The sequence below is a fragment of the Aptenodytes patagonicus genome, chromosome 4, assembly GCF_965638725.1.
Source record: "Aptenodytes patagonicus chromosome 4, bAptPat1.pri.cur, whole genome shotgun sequence".
NCBI lineage: Eukaryota > Metazoa > Chordata > Aves > Sphenisciformes > Spheniscidae > Aptenodytes > Aptenodytes patagonicus.
The window spans coordinates 49,397,444-49,420,632 of NC_134952.1; the positions used below are offsets into that span (position 1 = coordinate 49,397,444).

General features: G+C 37.1%; 1 protein-coding gene across 4 annotated transcripts; it reads left to right on the forward strand.

The window, feature by feature from the left end:
- The first annotated feature begins 906 nt into the window (after positions 1–906).
- Positions 907–22,891, forward strand: MAP9 (microtubule associated protein 9). 4 transcript variants are annotated; one of them, XM_076336642.1, is made up of 12 exons: positions 907–979; positions 2,263–2,691; positions 4,759–4,988; positions 5,387–5,498; positions 7,909–8,162; positions 8,394–8,452; positions 8,996–9,161; positions 10,271–10,360; positions 11,073–11,234; positions 11,689–11,834; positions 12,573–12,705; positions 18,863–22,891. In XM_076336642.1, exons 1-12 carry the CDS (start codon positions 970–972, stop codon positions 18,983–18,985), a joined length of 1,914 nt encoding a protein of 637 aa, XP_076192757.1. In that variant the 5' UTR covers positions 907–969; the 3' UTR covers positions 18,986–22,891. The 4 variants fall into 4 exon arrangements, with proteins under 4 accessions (XP_076192757.1, XP_076192759.1, XP_076192760.1 ...); XM_076336644.1 differs by having other exon boundaries at positions 938–979; positions 2,421–2,691; XM_076336645.1 differs by having other exon boundaries at positions 939–979; positions 2,424–2,691.
- The last annotated feature ends 298 nt before the right edge of the window (positions 22,892–23,189 follow it).

A 23,189-nucleotide genomic window follows, 5' to 3' on the forward strand; every position in this document is an offset into this window, starting at 1 on the left:
GCGTTTCTCTGCGAACAGGTTTCTGCGACTGTGAATACAGTACTTTGCTGTTAAAGACAACACACACAAAAAAGCCGATTTGCTATCAAAATGAAAACTGGGAAGCAGGTTTCCTTCTGTGTGGACACTAGAAGCTGCTCCCCGTGCATAACCTGGGAAACAGTCGCTCTAAGATGTGAACAGCCTGACTTTTCTGTTCCTGATAGTCCTGCAAAAATGGCTCTGGCTAAAGGACCAGCAGTGGCCAACAGCAGGTGCCTTGGGAAGAGCGCAAGACCAGTGTCAAACAACCTGCTCTCAAGCCTTCAGTGGTTTGTGGCTCAGGGTCTTCCAATCTGGAGATACTGCTGCATTTCGTAATGTATTTTTAACCTGTAAGTAAGGCCAGTTGCTTTCAGAACCCATGTAAACATGGTGTGTCCGTGATGTCCTGCAGCAGAGTCCAAAATATCAGCGGTGGCTTGCGTGAAGTTCTTCCATTGTTGTGGACCTGCCTCAGGTTCTTGTACTGCAGCAGTCAGCGAAGAGATAGTCCCTGCTCACCTTCTCTATCACGCGTGACTGTACAGACCTTTTTGTTGTACTCTTGCCAATCGAAACATATGAAAGGGGGAGAAAGTGTCATGTGATGATACAATGTCATTGTTGCCAAAAATGGAAGAGGGATCTGCAAGATATGTTTCTTAGGAAGAAGAAATAGAAATTAATACACGGCAGGTTTTTTTAAACACAATAAAATTGGGGGAATGATGATAGAGTGAAAACACTGGATTTTACTTAGCCTTCACAATCATTTTCAGTGTGGGAGGGGGGAATTAGTGCTGAACTTGATGAAGTGAATCTTCCCTTCTGTGCAAAAAGTTATTTGTGAAACCATTTCAGGATGCGCTACAAGAAGCAATTTCTGCTCATGCAGCAAGAGAGCAAACAGCTGAATACTCAGATGACTTTGAGAGTGACGAAGATGGTATGTTAAATGGTAAGACAGAATTAAATATTTTTCCTCGTGTTCTTCCCTTTCTTAAGTCACTGCTAGATCACAGAGAATCTTTGTGAGTCAATATGATTCAATGTTCCAAGATTCCATATTTTAACAACTTCTAAATCACTTAGTCTTCCTCTTCCAAATTAGGAGTAGAATTCCCAGTGAAATCAGTGGTGGTGCCAACCTGCTAGACCAGACGCAGTCTGTGCTCTTTCCTACAGTTGTGATGCCCAGTTTTCCTCCTTAGCCGTATTACTTACTCTACACCTGGATGAGACAGTAGCGCACAGTACTGTGAATGGAAGTGGACATGGGCAGAGAGAAAGCCATGTTGTTGTCTTGCTGTTTTCCCAGTCTGGACAATCAGTGAATAAGGGCTGCAGGACACACTGCAGAGCATGCTTGCCTGGCAGTGTACACAAACCAGGAACAGGTTTGATCTGGCTGTTTTTCCTGGGCTAGGATGCATTTGATATTTGGTAATGTTTATGTTTAGCCTAAGGAGATTGGCCGAATGGCTCTTCTTCCTCCTGATATGATGCTGCATATTAAGGGAAATATGAATCTTAAATATCATAATGTATTTTTAAAAGGACTTCCTCTGTGCCCTGTTTTTTATTCACATCTGAAACATCTTTTAAAAGGTCATGGGATGCTTTGATTTCCCTTTGCTGACAGGATTTAGAAAAAAGCTCCTCCTGCATTAAAAACGTTACTCAACTATCATGACATTCTTTTGTCATCTTCCTTGAGAATTTAAACTCTGAAATAAAGTCAGTTAGAAATAACAGGCTACAAGAAGATAAAAATATTTTTGTTAAACATGTGAACCTTAGCACTGGATCAGATACCCCTTTGAGTAGCTTCTAGTGGATTTCAGATGGGACAGAAGTGAAGAGCATAGAAGGGGAGGATAGATTCTGGTAACCAAATGTGCCTAGCTTTGTTGTTGTTGACTTGCTTCCACTTCTTATGGCATTGGAAACATAGTTTTTTAGAAGGGATTTAAATTGCATGACAGATAAGAATTAACCAGTGAATATTTGAAGTATTTTCTTTGGATTGGGTCCATGGAAACAAATGACAGGAAAGGAAGTAGAATAAGGATCTAGTTTGGTGGCTTTGCAGAGATCAGAGGTGCAGAAAGAGAAATGCTCAGAGACTTAAGTCAGGAGAGTATTATATGAAAAATACTTTAAAATTATAGAAGATAGAGTTTCTGTGTCCCATTTTTTTCCACTTGTCTCAAATGGAAGTTGATAATGTGCTATTTTCAGATATTGGGGAAGAACTTAATGAAAGTAATTCAGGTGCTGAAAACACTAAGAAATCAGTCACTGTTGAGAGTTCTCTCTCAGGTGATGATGCTTCACAAAAAGCAGCAGATTTGGAAAAAGAAGCTGCTGATGACTTGACTTTATCCTTTCATGAAAAGAAGCTTCAGCGACTAATGGTCTTAGAAAGTGAAAACATACAGGATGACAGAAAAGATGGCGAAGAAGAATGTTTGGAAAATCAAAATGAGGGTGATGACAGAAAAGATAATGAAGAGTGTTCAGCTGCTGAAGAAGTACCATGTGATAATAGTGAAAGTGACCGCAGTAATGACTTGCCTATTCATGAACGACAGAAAAAAAGAAATCAAGAGGAAAACAAACCAATACCAAAGCCACGGGTGCACAAAACAAGAAATGCTTCAGCATCAGGTGAAAAGAAAGCATTTGAATGTTGTTGCTGCTACTTGCTTAGCCATATTACAATATTTTAAAGTGTTGTAATTTGGGTTATTTTCTGTGTTAAGTATCAGCGGCTTTGGCTTGCAGGGAATTTATTCAATATTCTTCTAAAAAATACATGTTTTGATAACCTCCAGCTGCCAGGGGGTAAACTGAACCAGTGTGGACCAAGTAGCAGAAGGTTCCTATTTGCCTTTTCCTTTCAGGAGATGAAAAATAGCTGTTTGGGTACTTAAAGTCCAGCTCTCCATCAGTGCATGTCCATGGAAGGCGTGGGAGGGCGACAGAGTTGCCTCCTCTGTGTGTGCATAGCACAGAAAGCGATATTCACACAGTGTCCACAGCATCCATGCACCCTTTAATGGAAAGGTCCTTAATTAGGCATCCTTTCTCTATGACCAGTGAAGTTGGACCACAGTGGTCGCAAATAATAACGTTGCAGTCGTGATGCTGAGACATCATGATACTGTAATGTAATAGAATGTCATAAAATGAGCTGTAACCAAAACATTTATGAATGGTAGACTTCTCATCATCACAAAGTTAAAACTTCAAATGATCTTTTACTTTGAAGATACTGAGCCACTTTGGAGGTATAGTCAAACGTGAAAAAAGGACTTCACTGTTTCATTATAAGACTAGCTAATTCATTTTTAATATGCAAAGCAGAACTTGGAATTCTGCTAATTGACTATATGTGCTTTTACAAATTTAAAATGTCAAAAGACTTCATATTTTTTATCTACTTCCTAATATGAGAAGAATTTGTCCTGTTTGATGTTGAGAGAAATTTATGGCTGGTCATTACCTGTGGTGGAATATTACAACTTTGAAATTGGTAGAGCATGATTAGTGATATCAGCTCCTCTTTTTCTTCCCACATGATGGCACCAAAGTGCTAGATATTTGCATGTGCAGCTGGGCACTGCAGATGCATCTCTTTCATGGCCAGTATGCTTGTGTAGTTTTAGACTGGTAGAAAAGAGTTGAAGTACTCCTTTTCTTCATGTGAATCTAAGTAGTATAGTGGTATTAGCATATTATCTTCAGTAGTCAACCATTGTAGACTTTCTTATATTAGGTAAATTGATCTCTGTCCAACAGAGGAGATGACTATCCAGAGATTAATGAGCTTTTTCTGCTCCTTTGATTTTTCTTGTGATTTGGTACATGGAAAAACTGTCAGTGCACTTGCAGGAATATTGTTGTGACCTCTTAGCTCTCTATATGTCACAGTAATTGTATGATTAGACTTCACGCAGCTGAGTGTGCTGGATAGGCATGGTGATTCTCCCATTTCCTGCGATAGATTTGTATGAACTAGGAGTTAATAAGAAATGCTTCCATGGCAATGTGCAGAATTAGGTACGCATTTCTATTTCTAAAGGCAGGTAGAAAGCCATTGTATGGCTTGATCTTGGTGGTGGCAGGGCAGGGGGAAGAAAACATGAAGAAGATCTGTAAGAAACCGTTGCGTGGTGGTTCTGCTGCCTGGTGACTGCCTTAGGGAAGGAACAGAGACATCACGGAAGAAGCTAGAAATATACTGAAAGCCCTCCTCTTCAACTGCATTTCTCATGATGTCTCCTCCTACCCGAGGTTGTTCTGTTCTGCACTGTGTGGAGAGAAGCAGTCTTCCTTCTGTATCTTCTCTAGTAGATAAAGGGACAAGCAGAATAGCAAAAAGTTTTTTCTTACAACAGTGCTGTATTAGACATGTGCTCTCTTCTATATTTATGAAAACGCTGTCTCTCTAATTGCAGATGAGCTCTTGAATGTAGTTTCAATATATACACAGAGATAATTGTCTATTTAGAGGTTATATTAGAAGCTTTAAAACTTTCAGTAAACTTTTTGAAAAAGTGGCTGTAACTCTTTATGTAGCTGTCTGTATGTGGCCTCACTGTATTAAGAAAGCTGTGCTATTATTTAAATAGCTCATTAATTGAAAATAGTTCAATCTAACTTGATAAAATAGTGTTGCAGACTAAAATGTCTTTAACTAGGCATAAATGAAACTATAATACTTATTTTCAGCTGAGAATATCAGCATCCTTTCATTAGATGGCTGTTATAAACCATTACCTCAACCAAGAAGTATGTTGAGAAAAAGTGGTCCTGTGGAAGACAATGAGCTTAATAGGTCAGAAGGAAAAATAACTTCTAGAAATGGATTGTCTTCGTTTTCGGCACCATCATCCCTAACTACTCTGAATGCCCAAGCCACACCCAAGAAAAAATTGCTTGCCGAAAGCCCTGGTCCTGAAGTAAGAGAGTATATGTGTTGGGTTTTTTTTGGTTTGGGGGTTTTTTTACCATCTACATTGGAAACTTTTGAAACTAACTTTTTATTTAGCTGACAAAATTTTCTGGGAGAAAAATAGGACAAAAATAGGAGTGGGAAAAAATGTCTTTGCCAGTAGCATTCTTATGATGAGGGGCAGATAAGAGAACATCATTCTTTTTCTAAGTAGAAATGGGATTTTGTGATCATTTGCAGCTTTATTTGCTGCAAATGTTTTATTTCTCCAAATGTAAAACAAGAATTATACTTCTCCTAGAGAGTTCTGAACAAGCATTCTGTCAAAGTATTATAAAGTCAAGTTAAATTATTCTGATTTGTTATGAATCGCTCACTTGTTTACTTGTCACTTTCTGATCTAAGGGTCCGTGGCTAGAAAGTACTTCACCACCATTTTCCGTTAATTTTACTTCCCACAATGAAAAATCTGGAGACTCCAATTTACTGATGTGTGGAGAAGCACCACCTGCAAAAGGTAGAACTTAGATACATACAACCGGATAAATGTTATCATTTATACCTTAGTAATATCTAATGGTCCAATACAAGTCATCTTAAAACTCAGTGGCATTCTTAATTTCCTTTCTACTCTCCTTTAGTATCTTTCTCATGCCCTTGTGTCTCCTTCTGTTCTGTTTTTGAGAGTGGCCCAGCCTCATTCTTGCGGTTATGTCCAAGTATCATCCCAGGTATTGAGAAATTTGGCCTTAAAGGCATCCCAGGAATGGAGAGGAAGAGATTAACGTTTGAGAATTTAGTTTCTGTACTTTGACTAACGTCAAGTGTATGCATCATTGTCTAAGCATCTTTGAGACTTAAAAGAAATCATTTTAATTTCATTTCCTCTTATGCAGTCAGCATGACTAGGGCAAATCTTTCACTTCTTCCTGCACCTTTTCCACAAAAGGTAATACAAACTACGTAGCACTTCTCTGGTTTTTTTGGATTTGTGAATCCTTAACAGTTCTTAGGGAATTTATAGACCCTTTAAGAAATATCAAATCTGTGGGCTTCTCAGCAGTATCCATTGAACTTACCTTTCTTAGTCCCCTTTTCCAGACTGGTTACCAAAAATCCATGGACCCCAGGTTGAAAAACTCTGGAATAGGCTGTTAGACACCTTTTTTAATTTGCTAGGGGAATCATGCTGGGGGGTAATTTGCTGTGTGCAGGACTGTAACAGGTAGGTAACGTAGACTGTCAGATGCAGCAAGAAAAATGCTGTCTGTATGGCCTATGTAATGTCCATATGCTGCAGCCTAATGAGATAAAAGATAGGACCTGGCTTGAAGAATTTAGTGCGGAAAGGTGAACAAAAGTTGAAAACTCAGGCAATGTACTGAGTAGTAAATAACAAATATGCTTAATCTGTGTTTCATTTCAGTTCTTTTTTATATTTTGCTGATGCCTTGGATTAGAAAATCTGTTTGGTATAGCTTGATGCTTTTAAGCATCGTTAATGAAACAATGTCTAAGGAGAGTTTGTATGGGGAAAAGGATATGAGCATCAGTGTACTGAAATGGGTAGATTCTCCAAGTGCAGGGACAGCATAAGATGAAGAGAATGATAAAGGTGGTGGTGTCAGGACAAAGAAGGACATAGAAACAACAATGATACAGAGTCTTCAACAAAAGCGGAGGAAAAGGGATTGGAAAAGATTGTTTAAATATGATGCTGAAGTGTGGAAGCGTAAGAATTCCAGGCAGACTGATCAAACTTGTATAGCTTGAACTGTCAAGAAAGGAGCTACAATAATAATACTTACAGGTTTTATGTAGCATTTTTCAGCTAACCATGGGAAGGTTAGTGTTTTGTATCCATTTTGCAAACAGAGCCAAACTGACTTGCATGTGAAGTTCTGTGAAGTTCATGCTACAAAGTGCGCATAGCCAGACATAAATCTGCTGTCTCCAGTGTCCTCTGCACTAAGTGCTGCAGCTTAGAGTTGTACAGTTTCTGATGCCTACAGTTTATATACAGTTGTACTGTCTATTAAGTGTAAAGTAAAATATGAAAGTTTACATATCAACACAGGATAGAAAATGGTTCATATAAATTCAGAATTCACCTTGTCACCTAGAATTTACCTTCATCTTTGTAAATCTAGGTTAAATTTCTTAGATTGTCAGCACTGATATTACTTTCTTCAGGTAACTTGGAGTTAATCTCTCATCCACAACTTGTATTTCTTTTAAGAATTCCATCAGAAAATCGTGGAAGACTGTAATTTGGAATTTACCACAGCCTTTTTTGGTTTGTGTCTGAATTGTTTTACAAATTTAGATCGCTGCATTAATGGCAGTTCAGATCTGATAAAAATGTTTTTTAAGTATTTATTAATAAAGTGTTTCATAAATGACAATTTCACCACTTAGGCATGCGTTTAAATTGAGGTGATGTTTTGTTTAAATCCTCACTGCAGAATCTTGCAGTTATTTCCTTGTGTGTCCCACAGCCCTGAAAAACACCACACAATGAAAGTAGTTTTTGTTACCCAAATTGTTGTACAGACTTCATTAGTAGTTTGCTAGATGTCAGAAGAGCTCTTGCTCTGATTGCGATGGCTCTTGCTTTTGGTTTCTGCACGAGAACCATGTTTGGGTGGTGAGGCAGATGGGAGGTTTTGCCTTTGTCACGCTCACACATTCTATAACATTTGTTAAAACTTCAGTTGCTACTCCAGTCTTACATTTAAATACAATACAAGTGAATACTCTTCTTATTAGTCCATATAGTTCTTAGGAGGAAGTATACAGAAAATACATTATATTATATCATTTAGTAATATATTTCATAAACAGTTGTTTTTAGTACAGAAATAACAATACTGAGAAACAATGAAATTCTTGTTAATGTGTCCTCTCAATCCTTTTTCTCCTATTAGATCAAGATCAGAAGATCAGCACCAGTGACTTGAAACTGGAGGACAACAGTAGAAAATCTCCTTCTGTGACAGAAATAATGATGACCACAGTACATGGGAAAACAAAGAAATTAGAGAAGTCAACAGATGACAGTTCAGATGAAACGGTGAAAATAGTGGAAGGGCAAATAGTAACTGATACAGTACAGGAGGTATCAGTGAATGATCAATCTGAGCATGGGGAGGCAAAGAACACTTCAAAGGACTCTGCCAAGGTATTACTTGTGTTTTTACCATTGTTTAGAACAGTGTCCTAGAAGCACAGTGAAAAGTTTTGTATAGTTACTGTTGGTACCTTAAATGTGTAGAACTCTGTTGGAAGGCACCCATAAGGATCATCAAGTCCAACTCCCAACATCCTTGTTAGCTTGTAAAAACCTGTTTCATCCTGATCTAGTTCTGTTGCTTGAGAGACTCTATAATTTTACTTTTCCTCTGTTTCTTAGAAACTAAATGAAACAATGGAGAGAGTTCTACAAAACCCGAAAGCTTCTTTATCTGACAGGTAAGAGAAAGATGCTATGATTCACAGTCTGCAGAGTGTATGATACATGTAAATACCCTGACAATGCTGCTTCACTCTCATTTTCTGTCAGCATCGTCTTCACTGCTGACAACCTCTGGCCATCTGTGGAAAACAGTTTAGTAGATGTGGCTTGTTATTACAACCCTTGCTCAGGGTTATGTATGATCAGACTCCAAGTCTTTTGCCAGTGTCTATGATGAGTGTGTGCTACTGGATCCACCAATGAATCCAGTCCGTGATGTCTTTACAGGTTTTAAGCTGTTTTGTAGGTGAAAGTATAAGGAATTTGTAAACTTTCTTGGGCTGAATAAGTTGAGTAGTGGCTTGTTTTGGCAATAGTAAAGCCCTCAGAAGAAAACGGGCTTCTTCCTCATTTCCTTTTCCCCGATCCCCAGCCAAGTGCATGTAAAAACGGAATCAGAGTAACTTTTGGTATACGCTGAAATAAAAGGAACACTACTTGGTATCAGCTACAATAAATGGAAAGATCATTAATATGTTTGTGTCTTGGTATTTTTATAGGTCTCTGTCTTCTGCGCACTTAAAGAAAAAGGCGAAAGCTGTTCCATCAGCTACACCTATTTCATCTCAATATCTGGGAACATTAAAGGTGTTGGAGGATAAACATGTGCAGAAAAACAGTACAAAATTTGACAAAGCAGATAGTTTACGAGCAGCTGTTTTCCAGGTAGATCCTAAAAGCAAACAAATAAAAAATGAACAAAACAACCAACAAAACTACGCATATAAAGGTCCTGTTATAGGACCTGTTATATAACACCTCTTATTTTCTTGAAATCAAGATTTCTGAGTATATTCCTTGCATATGCTTACAGGTGTAATAATCCTTTTATTCTGTTGGCTATGCCTTTTCATCAAATTATGAACTAAAAAACTAGATGAGAGGGAGGTACCGTGGTTCATAATTTATTGCATCAGACCATTTTCAGACACATACAATATTTTCCTTTACTTCTTCCTTAACGTAAGTAAGTGTGTAGTTTAAAGTTCCTTTTCCTGGTATGTTCTATTCAGTTTGCATTCAGGAAAAGTGAAAACAAGTCTAGTATTCTCTCCAGAAGGATAATCTGTGGATTCTGTGTAGAATTTCATAACGATTAGTTTGTGGGTTCCAACAGATTTTTGCTACTAATCTGTGTGAGAAAAACTTTCATTAACAGATGCTGTTCATATTGGTATGTGTTTTTAATACTTGTTATGGTTCTAGAACAAAATTTAGAACCTCAAATCCATATTTATATTGTCTCCATAATTTTTAAAGGTAAAATAGGCTTCATTTACAGCACTTGCATCTCTAAGCAGCATACCAAGTATATAATTAAACCTTGAAAATTTAAGCCTGATTCTGCAAATGGCTGGTAACACTTTATGGGTGCCTGAAGTCTCACTCTTCCCAGCTGGATTTTATTCTCTTTAATTATAGGTATTTTCAAGAGGGACAATAAATGTAAATAATATTCCTATATACCAAGTGATAGAATCTTTATTCCATTCTTCTTTTTCACTTTTTTAATGCTTACATTTTATTGGTATTTTTTTAAAGATTTTTTTGTTTTAAAGATCTTTAAGCTTTTTCATACTTTGTGGCTATGATTTTAGAACCTTAGTCTTCCACATGGGGTAGTTATTTAAGTAGCACATGGAAGAATTAAGAGTAATTTTGGTGGTCATTATATTGGTGCTGCTTTAATAATATTTGGTTGTTTTAACATAACTTTTTTAGTTATACCTTAAAAAGACTTTAAAAGTATAAAAGTCTTCTAATGGTTCTTACAGAATTGGTTGGAAAAGAAAAGGGTCTTTCTGCTGGAATTAAAGAGAATTGAAAAGAAGAAAGCTGAAAATCTAAGGAACGATACTGAAAAGGTTTGTTTACATTCTTGTTTAAAAAGAAGTTGACAAACTATAATTCTTTGAAGTATGCTTACCTGTGCTTTCTGCCTAATTACATCACTGCTATTCTAAGGTGTCTGGTTTTCTCTAAATAGCGTGAGGTGAGTTGAAACAGTAAATGTCACGTCCTGCTTGTTAGGGTTGCTGTAAAGGGTGTGTGGCTGATGCTTCCCTACACATTTACGTAAGGTATGTTAAAAGTGTACTTCTTAGATTAATTTTCAGGTTTGTTTACAAAGACCTTGGGATGCTCAACCCTTCAGTGTTAAGTTTTAATTTGTCATCTGTTAGAAAATTAGTTTGCTCCCTATCTCAAGAGATGCTTATCTACAGAGGACTGTATTTTGAATAGTACCATACACAATTCTTAGATTTGGCTTTTAAGTATTTAATATATTTCACTTCTAAGCATTTAACATGTATTTCATATTCTTCTACACATAGTTTGCAGGAGTAGTTTGTCTCAGTCGATTAAGTTAAATTAAAAATGAGCATAGGAAAAAAACCGCTCTAGATAGTTCAAATTTAATTTTGAGTATTACTTGGAATGTTGTCTGCAAATCAATTTCCATTTCTTTATTGCTCCATCTAATCCTACATTTGACAATGAGTTTAAAGCATACTATTTCAATTATAGTTTTATATTTAAGTGTACTTAAATGTAAGACTGTTATTTTCAATCTAGAAAGAAGCCGATAAAAGAGAGGAAGCAATTGCATCTTTTGAAGCCTGGAAAAAAAAGAAAGGAAGAGAAGCAAAGAAGTTAAGTGAAAAAAAGAAGCTTGAGGAACTTAAGACAAAGAAAGCAGCCGAACAGAATGAGGAGAAAACAGAAGCAGCACAGAAGGTGATGCGAAATATGTACATAAATGTGTATCGGATACGGTTCAGGAGATTGTTGAGAATGATTTTGATTAATCCGGCAAGAGATGGAAATGAACTAGATTCTAAAATCTAAACATGGTTAATATTTGAGGAAAGCTCATATTAGATTCTGTTCTGTTGGAAGTATGTAATGTTTACATTGGCACACAAACAGGCGTTTTTCCATATTTGGATTCTATTAACTGCACGTGAAATAAACTCCATATAAATACATTGGCAATGAACTATTACTTACTGGAAAAAATACTTTATTCTTTTTAAGTATAGTGATACCCACTTCTGAGCAATGCCACAAACAAATATTCCAAAATTGGAATGTGTAGAAATTACAAATAATAATAATACAGAATAAGCAAGTGGAGTATTGACAAAAAGGTGAGGGGTAAGATTTCTAATGAATCTCTGGTTTTCTTTAGGCATTTGAAAAATGGAAAGCAAGAAAAGCGGAATATTTAAGAGAGCAAAGCAGAAAGGAAAAACAATCTGAAAGAATCAGGAAGAAGAAAGAAGAGGAACTGGTTGCAGAGAAGAAGAGAGACAGCATGTCAGCAGTTGAAAAATGGTACTACTCCACTGGGTTTTGGAATATCATAGTTTCCCAAATCTTTGCTTATAAATGCAATAGGTCTTCTGTGAGTGTTTGATGTGCTTTTAATTGGGAGACAATGGCATGCTTGGGATCAGGCTCTTCAGTCCCAATGGAGAACAAGTGTAACAATGAGAACAAGCTGTACAGCTTCTTTCAGTTTTGTAACTTAAATGCTTTCCTCCCAAAAGGCTACTGACTAAGCCCAGGCAGAGACACTGCAACTGAGAAGTAAGATTCATTGAATAGTATAATGTCTTATGTGATTAGTCTCATGCTTCATTACTAAGCCATAGGAAGGAAGGTAAATCTTTATCTTAAGTTTTGTGGAATACAGTGTATGAATGTGGATGTATTCAGAAGCAAATGAGATGTGTCTGCTGGAGAAATTCTTTGTTAGTTTTACAAGCCAAGATTTTTCACAGACCATGTGCAACTTACTATTACCCACAGACTTTTTGAATCTAATTTTTATATGATACCAAATAAGGGAGAAAGTAGTACAGAAAAGGTGATGCCGTAATAGATGGAATAGTAGGTTCATTTATACCTTGGTGATATATAAAGATGGACTTTGAAGATTTTGAATGTATATTCTTGATCTTTTATTAAATGCGTAAAATATCTCTTTTGACTCAATTTAGTTAATCAGTCACAGATGCAGCATTTAGTCTGTTACATGATGATCTCCTGTTCTTCCCTCTCAATATACAGGAATGAAAAAAAGGAAGAATATATGAAACAGAAGAAAGTAGAAAAAATCCTAGAGAGAAGAAAGCAAGAAATACAACAGGCAAAGAAGGAAGAAAAAAATAAAAAGGCTATGGAGGAATATGAAAGATGGCTGGTATTTATTTTTTTTTTACTTTGTCAAAACCAAAAAGATTAATGTAGTAATGAGTGTGAACACTTTTGTATGGTAATACTCATGTGTTTTCATGCTGTTATGAGAGAGGCCAGATGATGGCAGCATTACATAGCTAGTCCCCCAAAATTCTTGAGCAAAATGATAAAATACAGTGGACTTGTTATTTAGCATACATGGAAAATATATTCTCCCTATCTACATGTCATAGAGTTTTGAATTTCATAGTTAGTCTTCATTTTTTGACATTCCATGTCAGGAGCAACCATCTCTGAAGGGCCAACTCACCACAGCACAAAACCTGCAAAGCCAAGCAGCATCACCAGCTGCAACACTGAGTGCATATACATTCAAGGAAGCATTTAAAGTGGAGACTTGTATATCTTAAAATTGATAAAAGCACTTGTAATGAGGTTTGAGATTATTTCCATTTACTAGAAAGGGTATACTCTAATGCTCCCAATTACATTTTTCCTACAACAGCGTACTTTAGTCACAGCTGTTAAGCAGTAAACTAATCTAGTACTCTGGTCCCAACAATAAGGCAGATTTTTTTTTCCCTTGCTTCAGAAAGACAAACTAGAAGAGAGATCACTAATATTCTTAGCATATATTGTTTTCTTAAAGATGTGTGACTTGCTAGTTAAAGAAAAACCTGCGTTTTTTCATCCTCACCCTGTGACACAGTCATTCATCATACTGACTTTTAAGGTTTTCTTTGTTTGAGAGTGTTTCTCCTGTTGCCTCTCCTCCTTGTGATTTCTGGCATGCGTCCTGTACGTATGGTCTCTGTTGCCATTTATAAGAATGGGATCTTGCAACTCAGCTGGCTTAAGGTCCTTACAGGGATTCATTTGCACTGTCAATAGCTTAAAAAGATCTTTTCCAGAGTCTCGAGTGCGCTTTCTATTTTTTTGGGGGGGGGGAGGGAGGATAGATGAGAACTGAGGCAGGCAGATGTGCAGGTGTGGGACAGATTTTAAAAGGACAATCATCCTTTACTTGGCTAACTCAGAAATATGCAGTTATGTAAAACAGCAAAAGCCTGCATGTTTTCCCTTCTCTCTGTTTTCAAACCTTTTCAGTCTCAGGTTTAAGTCTTTTAAGATCTTATTTGACCTGGTCCCCTGTTGGAATACCTCTGATTTCTGTAATCATTGGTAAGAAGTGTTTTCTCTGGTCCCCTTTGTCAAATGATTTCCAGCTCAGTTTTGTCAAATGATTAATGTCCAATCTTAGATTATTTCCTGCTTAGTCAATACTCCTGGTTCCCAAGGAAGAAAGTACTATGCTTTGAGTAATAGCTAACACTCTGTCTCAGTATGCTCTGCTTACTGAGACTATCCTCAATTAGCAAAGTTGTACCAAAGCATGAATGTTACCTCTCATTGTACATTTGACTTCCTTGCTGTCTTGGACACTGTATGAAGGTAAAAAAATTATCCCTTTTTTCGGGAATTAAATATGCTGCCTAGCACAGGCTCCCCTGCTCAAATTGTGTATAAATTCCTGAGGTCATCACTTCACTTCAGTGGGATTATTAATATAAATTTTAGTAGTTGGAGGAATGACCAGATCTAAATGGATGTACATGTGCCTACATGAGAGGAGCAGTTGGAAAAATAAGCAGGTGTTGGAGGATGTGATAGGTACCTCTGCCAACCAGTTCACTACCTCTAAAATTACCTGATTTTCAGTGTCTATGTGCAAGTGTTGACTGATGTGTCTCATGCGCAGTCTTCATGCTTTTACTTTCTGAAATTGTACTGGTTTTTGAAGCTAACACACCTTTGTTTGGGAAAGCATATCAGGCAATGGCTCTGTCATCATGTTTGGCCAGAATATTATCTCGCTTTGTATACTAAAAGAGAAAATACCACCTTCAGTGAACTGCTGGAGAGAAACGCCTGTAAAGTTGTCAATGTATTAGAAGGCAACTAAGATGATATCCGCCTACAGGTAGATAAACAGGCATCAAATCTGAGAGGGCAGAATTGTGGAAGTCTTTTAAGTGTATTATTTCAGATAAGAGGATTTTTGTTTGAAGGGAGGTAAAATGGGAGTAATATAGTGGGAAGTATTCTAATACATTTTCATTAACATTCAATGGAAATAAATGTGTAAATTCATCCTCAGCTGAACCAGGTGTTGACCATAATGCATGGGTAAAACAGGCATAAAAATCTCCATGTAGTTCTTCTAAAATATAAGAAATTTCCAACAAAATGAAGTAGCTTTTTTGCATAGACCTCCCAATATATGAGTTCTTGGCCGGTATCAGCCTGGCTGGATTTGTCTGTAGCCTCAACATAAAAGGTTTTATATTTCATGGAAATTCTGCTTTTATAAAAAAAGCATTTATAAAAAGCATTTATAAAAAGAATTTATGAAAATTCTGTTACTTATACTTTTAGAGGTCATTGTGTGAACGTTTGATAACATAAGTGCATAGAGACGATTAATTTTTAAACATGAACATAAATGCCCTGAAATGCCTATTAACACTTGTAAAATACTAACATAAAGAAGGATAATCTTGAGCTGAGATACTTTAGTATTGCTGAGGAAATTTAAGCTTCTGATTTTTTTGTTTCTTTCATAGTATTTGCCTCTTGCTACTCACCAAGTACTCTTCAAGCTAATCTAGATGTTTTGCTTGATAAATGGTCATTTTTTACTTAATACGTACTACCAGTGTCTGACACTAGTCATTCACAAGCACCTATTCTGAGGAGTAGAACGTGGAGAAGAATCATGTAGAAAGTTTATACCGACAGATCAGTTTAGTTTCCGTTATTTTTGAGGTAGTAATCTTGATACCTGTTTTCTGTAGAGAAAAGCAAGTAGCCTAGATGTGTTATGTTCTCCATTTTATGTGGTAAACATTAACCTGGTATGAGTTGATGAGAAGTAAGGCTGCTCTCAAATAATCTCGAAGATCAGCATAATAAGGTTAAATGCCCTAGAAGAAGTTTAAATTTTTGCCTTGAGGTTGAGCATGCTTAACACCTATTTTTGGCATTCTAAAGCTGTTTAAAAAATCAGGAAATGATGTACTGGATGAGTCTCCTGGATTTGTTGCTTTTCTGGGTTAGAAACAGCTGGCATGGGTTATTCATTTCATATGGTGTAATAAGATCTACCTGAAAATACTTTCTATATTGGAATTTTAATCTCCTGGCATTGCAATATGTTAAAAATAAGGCTGTTACAATATTTAAGAGGAGTAACAGTAAGGCTTCTGTACTATCTAAAATCCAATTATTATGTGGTAGTCATGCTGCTAAAGAATGTGATCTTCCCAGAATTTTGTAAATGAAAAATGTATTCATCTTACTAGGCTATTGAGTAGGAAACTTCCACAGAGAAATTGAGCCATACAATCGAGTTGATCTAGTGTATGACAAGCTACAGTTATTGTTTTAATCTTTCAGTATTTCTGTTACTCTTCTCCTGTTAGTGCAAATAACATCTTGTTTATTATTTTAGGGAAGATTTATATCAGTATTGCCTTGTGAGAATGTGAACTGTGGTTAGGACTAGAACATAAAAAGCTTTGTGTGTGTTGAAGGCAGGGAAGAAGTCAGTAAGTCTTAATGTCAAATTTAATCTTTTAAAAACCAGTTAAATTAACTCAAGACTCTTTCCTTGGCACTGGGATTCATTCATGAAAATTGGATCTTCAAACCCAAACATTCAAAACTGAGACATGATTAAAAAATCCAAGGCAACTTTCATTCCCTTGCTGGGTGGGTATTTCATACGAGTCTGTTGTGCAACATGTATTCAGTAAAGAGTGCTTTATAAACATAAAATAGGCACATTTCTTTGTAACACGTAACACATGATTTCTCAAATAATTGCTAATACGGCTAGAGTAAGTCCTATTTTTAATGAGTTTTCAATTACCTGTCCTGATGTGTCTTTGAATGTCAAATACAGATTCAGATTCTAAGATTTGTAGAACGTGATTAAATTTTTGTAAAAATAAATTGGCTGGATATGTGCAAATACTCCAAAACAGGAACATGAATCATGCATGTGTTCTGTTTTATAGAGCACATTCTTCCCAAGCTCATCTGTACTGCTTGCACATATCTTGTCATCTTTTTTGAAAAATTTCATTGATAATGCAGACTCCTTTCCCCTTAGGGTACTAACCAGTTCCCTTTAAGAATTCCTGAAAAAAATATCTTGAACTTGTTCTAAAGACCCAAAGCCACTAGTTGTGTCCATCCAAGGAAGATCTCTATGGAAGGAGAAAGAAGGCAAAAGTGTAGGATGACAGAGTCAGAATCTTACAGTGCTACAAGCCTAGTTCGTCTCGATCACTCCATGTAATCCAGAAAGATACAGTTTGTATGGAGAGATGATAATTTTTATTTTACTAACTGTGATGAACTTTTGTATCACTTGTTTTAGTAAAGAGCATTACTTCTCCATGCAAACCTTGCCTTGCTTTTAATCAGCTTTACTGCTCACAACATGAAATAATTGTGTGTTTATTTAGCCAGACCAGACATTCCTAACTGAATTGGATCTTCAGGTTTATGTTAACAAAGACCTAAAGGGCACAGATTAAAATCATATTGATAGGGTTGATGTTTCAGTGGATGTTACGCTTTTTTAAATTTTTGTACATATCACATGTATAGCTAGCATTAGTACAGTTTGACTGCTGCATATGTGTAAAACATCCCTTTGTATAAAATGTCCCTTTTTTACAATAACGCTTCTACCCCCATTTACCAGTCTACTCCCTGAGCCACAGTTACCTCACTATTTCTCTTCTCACTTATGAATAACATGAGACACTGCTAGGATCTTGGGAATGTGAGGATATACAGTGTCCCTCAGAGGGATAGGATGATGGGTTATCTTCAAGGAGCAGTACTTCCACTGCAATGCAGTTCATACGTGTGAAAATATGAAACTTTTATGGTGCTTCAAAATACTGGCTGATAGGCTGCAAAAGAGGAAAGGACCAAGGTTGGATTTGGCACCATTGATGGTTGTTTTAAGCCTGCATATCCACATTGCATCTTTACTACCAATGGTGCGTATGCCAGTTCTTGGTCCTAGGAATGAATGCACTGTTCATGTGCCAGGAAAGCCAGCTGCTCAAGGACCTTTCATCCACCTGCCAAGTGGGGCACTGTAAGTGATGCTCTGGTCATAATGTCAACCTTGGTTCCACCAAGAGAGAAACTACTTTAAGTCAGTAAGTGGTGTGCTCAAGCATGCACCATAAACCTGCAAGTATAGTACAAGGAAAATTTGCACCTATAAAGAACTCTGCAGTGTACTAAATTGCTAATGCAGATGCACCCTTAGATGCTGGTCCTCACAATGGTGAAATGGCAGTCATCTTTGCAAAGAAGAATGCTTATTTTATGTAGAACAGAACAATATAAAAATTCAAAAATAATAATAAATAATTGCAAATTATTATTTGATTGAGAGGTATCTTGAAAATCATTACTTAATTAGGCACAAAAAGAATATTACAAGTATCTTGTTTATCCTTCATCGTCCTAACTGCCCATTGCTGTTTGCAACAGTAGAAAATGTGATCAGAACCTTGCAGTGTTTATAATATAAGTTAGATAGATATTTGCTTATAATTAAACTATTTAATTCCCAGTTTGTTCTAGTACATGGCAAGTGTGATTTAATAAGTACAGAAAGTTACAAAGATGCATCAATGTTCTCATTTAATGAGAACAACTTATTTAGCATTGTGATTTAGGTACCCTCTTAAAGAAAAGAAGTAATTAAGATGAGACTAATTACATACAAGACAAATACCGTACCTAATCCACTAGGCCTTCTGTTGGGCTTTTTGTTTAGACAGTGCACAAAACCAACCCATCCTTCAGACAGTCGCCTTAATTGTAAATGATGTCAAATGTGCAGCCTCTTGTGTTGTGTTGTGCACTGTGTGTGACTGAATCCCTAAAAGGGATGCGCTAAGCTCCAAAAGGCAAATCTCCATGGCATGTTAACTTTCCATTTTGCACAAGAAAGGTATAACAATAATTGTAACTTTTCTGTTGGTGGAGTTGGGTTTTTTTGTTTAGTTTTTTGTTTTGGTTTGGTTTTTGGTTTGGGTTTTTTTGACACATTTTTTTATTCTCAGGAAAAGAAAGAGAAGAGAGAGCAGCTTGAGAAGAAGCAAAAGAAGTTGCAGGCTGTCCATGGGGATGAAGCGCCTTCTCCCTGGAGTCCACCTGGCAAAGTCACATATTCAAGAAATTACTGAGCAGTCTACTGCCTTCTGTGAGAAAAGATGATCCACAAAGTTCTGACAATGACTAGTCATTATTTCAATAACAGCTGATTTTCACGAAATCCATGATAGACGTTGCATCCTTTCTTTTTGGTTTATTTTCTCTTTGGAGTTTAAATAGATCAGTTGTCCCTTTCCATTGCTTTAGAAAATGTACTAATTTTTGTAATTCCACATTTAACTTAGTTTTGCCAAATCCTGTGTTACTTCGTTCCTTTTTGGTGAAAGTGTATATTCAGGATACATAAGGCTGGACCTTGGCACTTTTTTCACCCAATAAGTAGCAGAATGGTTATTTTGAAGTTACTAGGCCACACTGCTGGGGAGTTAAGTCTGAAAGAAATGCTTTGGGGGGGCGCAGGTTGATGGGCAAGGAGATGTTGGCTCTCTTGTGATAGAAAGAAGACAAAAGGCTAAGCAGTATCGTAGGGGGACGTCATTTTCATACATGAAGAGGCAAGCTACAGAGAATATAATACAATTCTTAGATTATGTTACATTATGAAATATAAAAATAGCTTTTAAATTAAAACTGCATCAAGCAGAAACAGGGTTTCATGAGGCCAAAAAACATCAGCCATGTGATGTTACAAGAGAATTAAACTGGAATCCATATAATCCATAGGACTAAGTAAGACTGTAGCTGTTAAATCCATGTCAGGTCTTCATATACATTCCATAGATTTCCTGCTTCCTACAGGAAACAGCAGTTTTAGAGGCATGTTTTGCAGTTCACACCAAATCGTACATAAAAACTGCAAGGGTAGAAGAGTGGTACTCTTATGCGGCAACCTTAGACAAATTTTTTTGGAACTTAATTTAAAGACTTCTGTGGTTGTTTTTACATGATCAAGTAAATCCTTCCCAAACACGTTTTCATCATTGCTAATGAGCTAGTTGCTGTAGTAAATTATTAAAATTTCTTCCGGTTTTTCATGGCTATTTGCCTCACTATTTTGGAAACAATGGCAAGACTGCGTATCTTTAGAGATCTTCAAATCTTTTGTTTGCCTACTGTCTAAACTCAAGCTGTTACTTATGTTTATATTTTTTTATTTCAATTTTAATAATCACTCCAGATCAGATTTCCTCCTCAAGTGTGTATTAAAAAAAAAACCAAAACAAAAACAACATCACCAACCAAGAAGTAAAAAAAACCTTAGTCTTTAAATTATAGATATATTTTCTCAAATGCGAATCTTGGTCCTGTTTAGACTGACAGCCTCCTTGGGAAGTCAAAGGAGCTTTTGAGAAGTAGACTTGGCTTTTTCGCTCGAGTCCTATGCTGTTCATAAATTACTGAGATACTCATTAATTCTGTATTTGATGCCACACTGGGGCATCTCCTCAGAAAAGAAAAACCGCAGAACTGGCAACCAGGTGAATTTCTTTAGTTTCCTGATGTTTCTTACTTGTTTTTTTATGTTTTAGTGAGAGCTACTGAGGATTTAGAGGCATTTGTCTTGGCCATAATTGTTTCTATTACCAGAATGCTGTACAGGTGAAATTTATTGCTGGTATGTATGTAAAAGAAATCAGAAGGATATCTATTCTATCTCGTTGAATATGGTCCTGTTCATTATTGCTACTATGAACTCTAGTTCTGTAAATTCCTAATTCAGACCTTTTGCAAAGTTTATGACAGGCAGAAGCGCGTGCTAGAAAGCAAAAAGATAAGATATTTAGAACAGTAGGTAGTGGTGTAGTTACCATCATTAACCTAACTTCAAGTGTAGAGGAAGACTTGTGAGATGTACAGTATTTCTGTTGCATGTGATCTATTGACAGCGTCAAGAAGTATTTGCTAATCTTGGGAATGATGACGTTTCACTGGTAGTTGTGCTGGATTTGTGTACAGTGAAATCATCTGACAGATCAGATTTGATCCATTGTGAGGAGTGGTTGCAGATTTGATATGGCTTCTTCTAGATTATGAAGTATCTTTATTGCAGGATCAGGTTTGAGTGTATTGCCTGGTATTTTACACTGCATGTCTCAACTTCCAGTTGCCTTGCATGAACCTTGTTCATGGTAGCCCTGTTGTGTATTGGGATTTTTTAGCAGGTCTCTGCTTGTCCTGCCTCTTACTTCTAGTTCTTCCTCAAAAGATAATTGTACTGGACCTGGCTTTTATTCTTTAATTTGTTTCTAGCCTTCTGTCAGTGGGCTGCTCACCCAGAAATGTCGTGGCTGGAACAGTTTTTGTTCCACTAAAAAGTTTATAGAGAAGCTAGGGACCTTTATGACACCCATCCTTTGATTATGTGCAGTCTGCAGGTAATGCACACTTGATGTCTTCCAGTGGACCTTGATGACAATAGTGACCTTTTTGCCCCTTCTGTGAGACTCAATTTGTGCAGAGAGTCATCACTCAAATGCTGAAATTCCGGATAGGGCAGCATTCATACAGGTTCATGCTAAGCTCATTGTTTTTCATTTGGGCGGAGGAAGACATTGGTCAAGAAGGGCAGACGGCAGGAGAGAGGCGGTGGAGTGCTGGCTGGAGCTTTCAGAAGCACCCTGAGGCCTGGAGTCTGCTCTTGCAGAGCCCCTCATGTGTGGCTGTGTTCCTAGGCCATTGGTGGTTTTTCTTGTAGGCTCTCTTCATGGTATTACCCATGCTGAGCTTCCTGCACTGCAGCGTTGCAGTACATTGCATTGCCACAGAAGTTCCCAGTTAGGAAATCCTGCATGTTAGGATTTTTGGAGAGATCCAGCAAATCCAGATTGCTACCTGGCTTAAGCCAGGCTCTAGCACAGATATTGCAGACAAGTGAATACAGGGCTTTCATAAACTCTGGGCCTGGCTCTGGCTGTTACCTCATGGCAGGTCAGGCGTTTTTTCCAGCAGTAGTGGTATCGCAACGACAGTATTGGTATCCAAAGAAAAAGCAGAATCCGCTGCCCACAGAAACTTTCAAGAAGTTGAGAAGAGCAGCTTCAGTGGGCAATCTAAGAGGTAGGGTAAAATTACAGGTACCAGCAGGAGAGAGGTAGCAGAATTACAGCACAGGCAGAATGCAACAGACCTGCCAACTCAAAATTAACCCACCAAAGTTTTATGGGGGAAAAAAAATGGAATGAATTCAGGCATTTAGGCTGGAGCGGTGATGTGCAGCATCTGTCTGCTAGGCTTCTAGCACTTGCAGCCTTGCATTCAGGTTTAGTGTGTGAAGAAACTGTAGCTATAATATCATGGGAAGATGAAATATGTAGCAGACAGCAGAGTTTGCTGTATGGCTGTCATGATCAGATCAGGAGAGTCTGAGGCAAAGCATACAGCCTGTGTGAAACAAATCGTCTGGATCTTTTTTTTGCAGTGTCCAGCTAAAGCAAGTAAGGCAGGTCCCTGCGCTGGCAGGCTTATAGTTGAGGGATGCAAATGGAAAGGATGGTAGAGGTAGTGGCAGAGCTGGAAAAGGGTTTGTCGTGTGCCTGTGCCTCAACTGCATCCTTACTTGCTTTAAGCCTCTAGATGACTGGATAGGAAATTTTTGACAGAAGGTCGAAGTGGAAAGATGTTGGTGACATCTTTCAGAGGAGTGATATACTCGACACTCACATAAATTCACAACTTTTCAATTAGAAAAAGATGCTAAAGATCCATAGACACGGAAAAACAGTTGCTACAACTGTGTTTAACTTTTGTAAGCAAATTTTGGGAGCTTTGTCTAATTTTGCATTGTAAAAACTTGGACATGTTACAGCATGATGCAAATGTAGAAAAAATAGAGCTGAGAAATATGAACGTATGTACATTAATTTATAAAAATGTACACGTATCTGTAAATCTTGTTAATTTGTTTATTGATGATGGAGGGAAAATATTTTGGTATTTAATAAAGTATATTTTAGTATAATGTCCTCAATGTTTTCATCAGAACCTAGGATACAGATCTTTAAATAAAGCTTTAATGCATGTAAATGAACTAGGAAGTGCCCCTAAGCACAAGCTATTCTTTCATCATTGTTAATATGACAAACAGACAAGGAACTGTATCCCACAGAAGTCAGAGCTGCTGGCACTACAGCTCTCCTCCAGCTCAATAACACTCAGTTTTGCTTGCTGCCACACCAATGCAAATAAACACTTCAGGAAAATGGGGGCTTCCGAGTAATGACCTGGAAGATGACCTGTATCTCTCATTTTTTCCACAGTCTTTTATTCAGGCATTAA

Coding starts and splice junctions, on each gene's coding strand:
- MAP9 (XM_076336642.1), top strand. Junction 4,989..5,386: donor CCGAAAGCCCTGGTCCTGAA/GTAAGAGAGTAT, acceptor TTCTGATCTAAG/GGTCCGTGGCTAGAAAGTAC. Junction 5,499..7,908: donor AGAAGCACCACCTGCAAAAG/GTAGAACTTAGA, acceptor TTCTCCTATTAG/ATCAAGATCAGAAGATCAGC.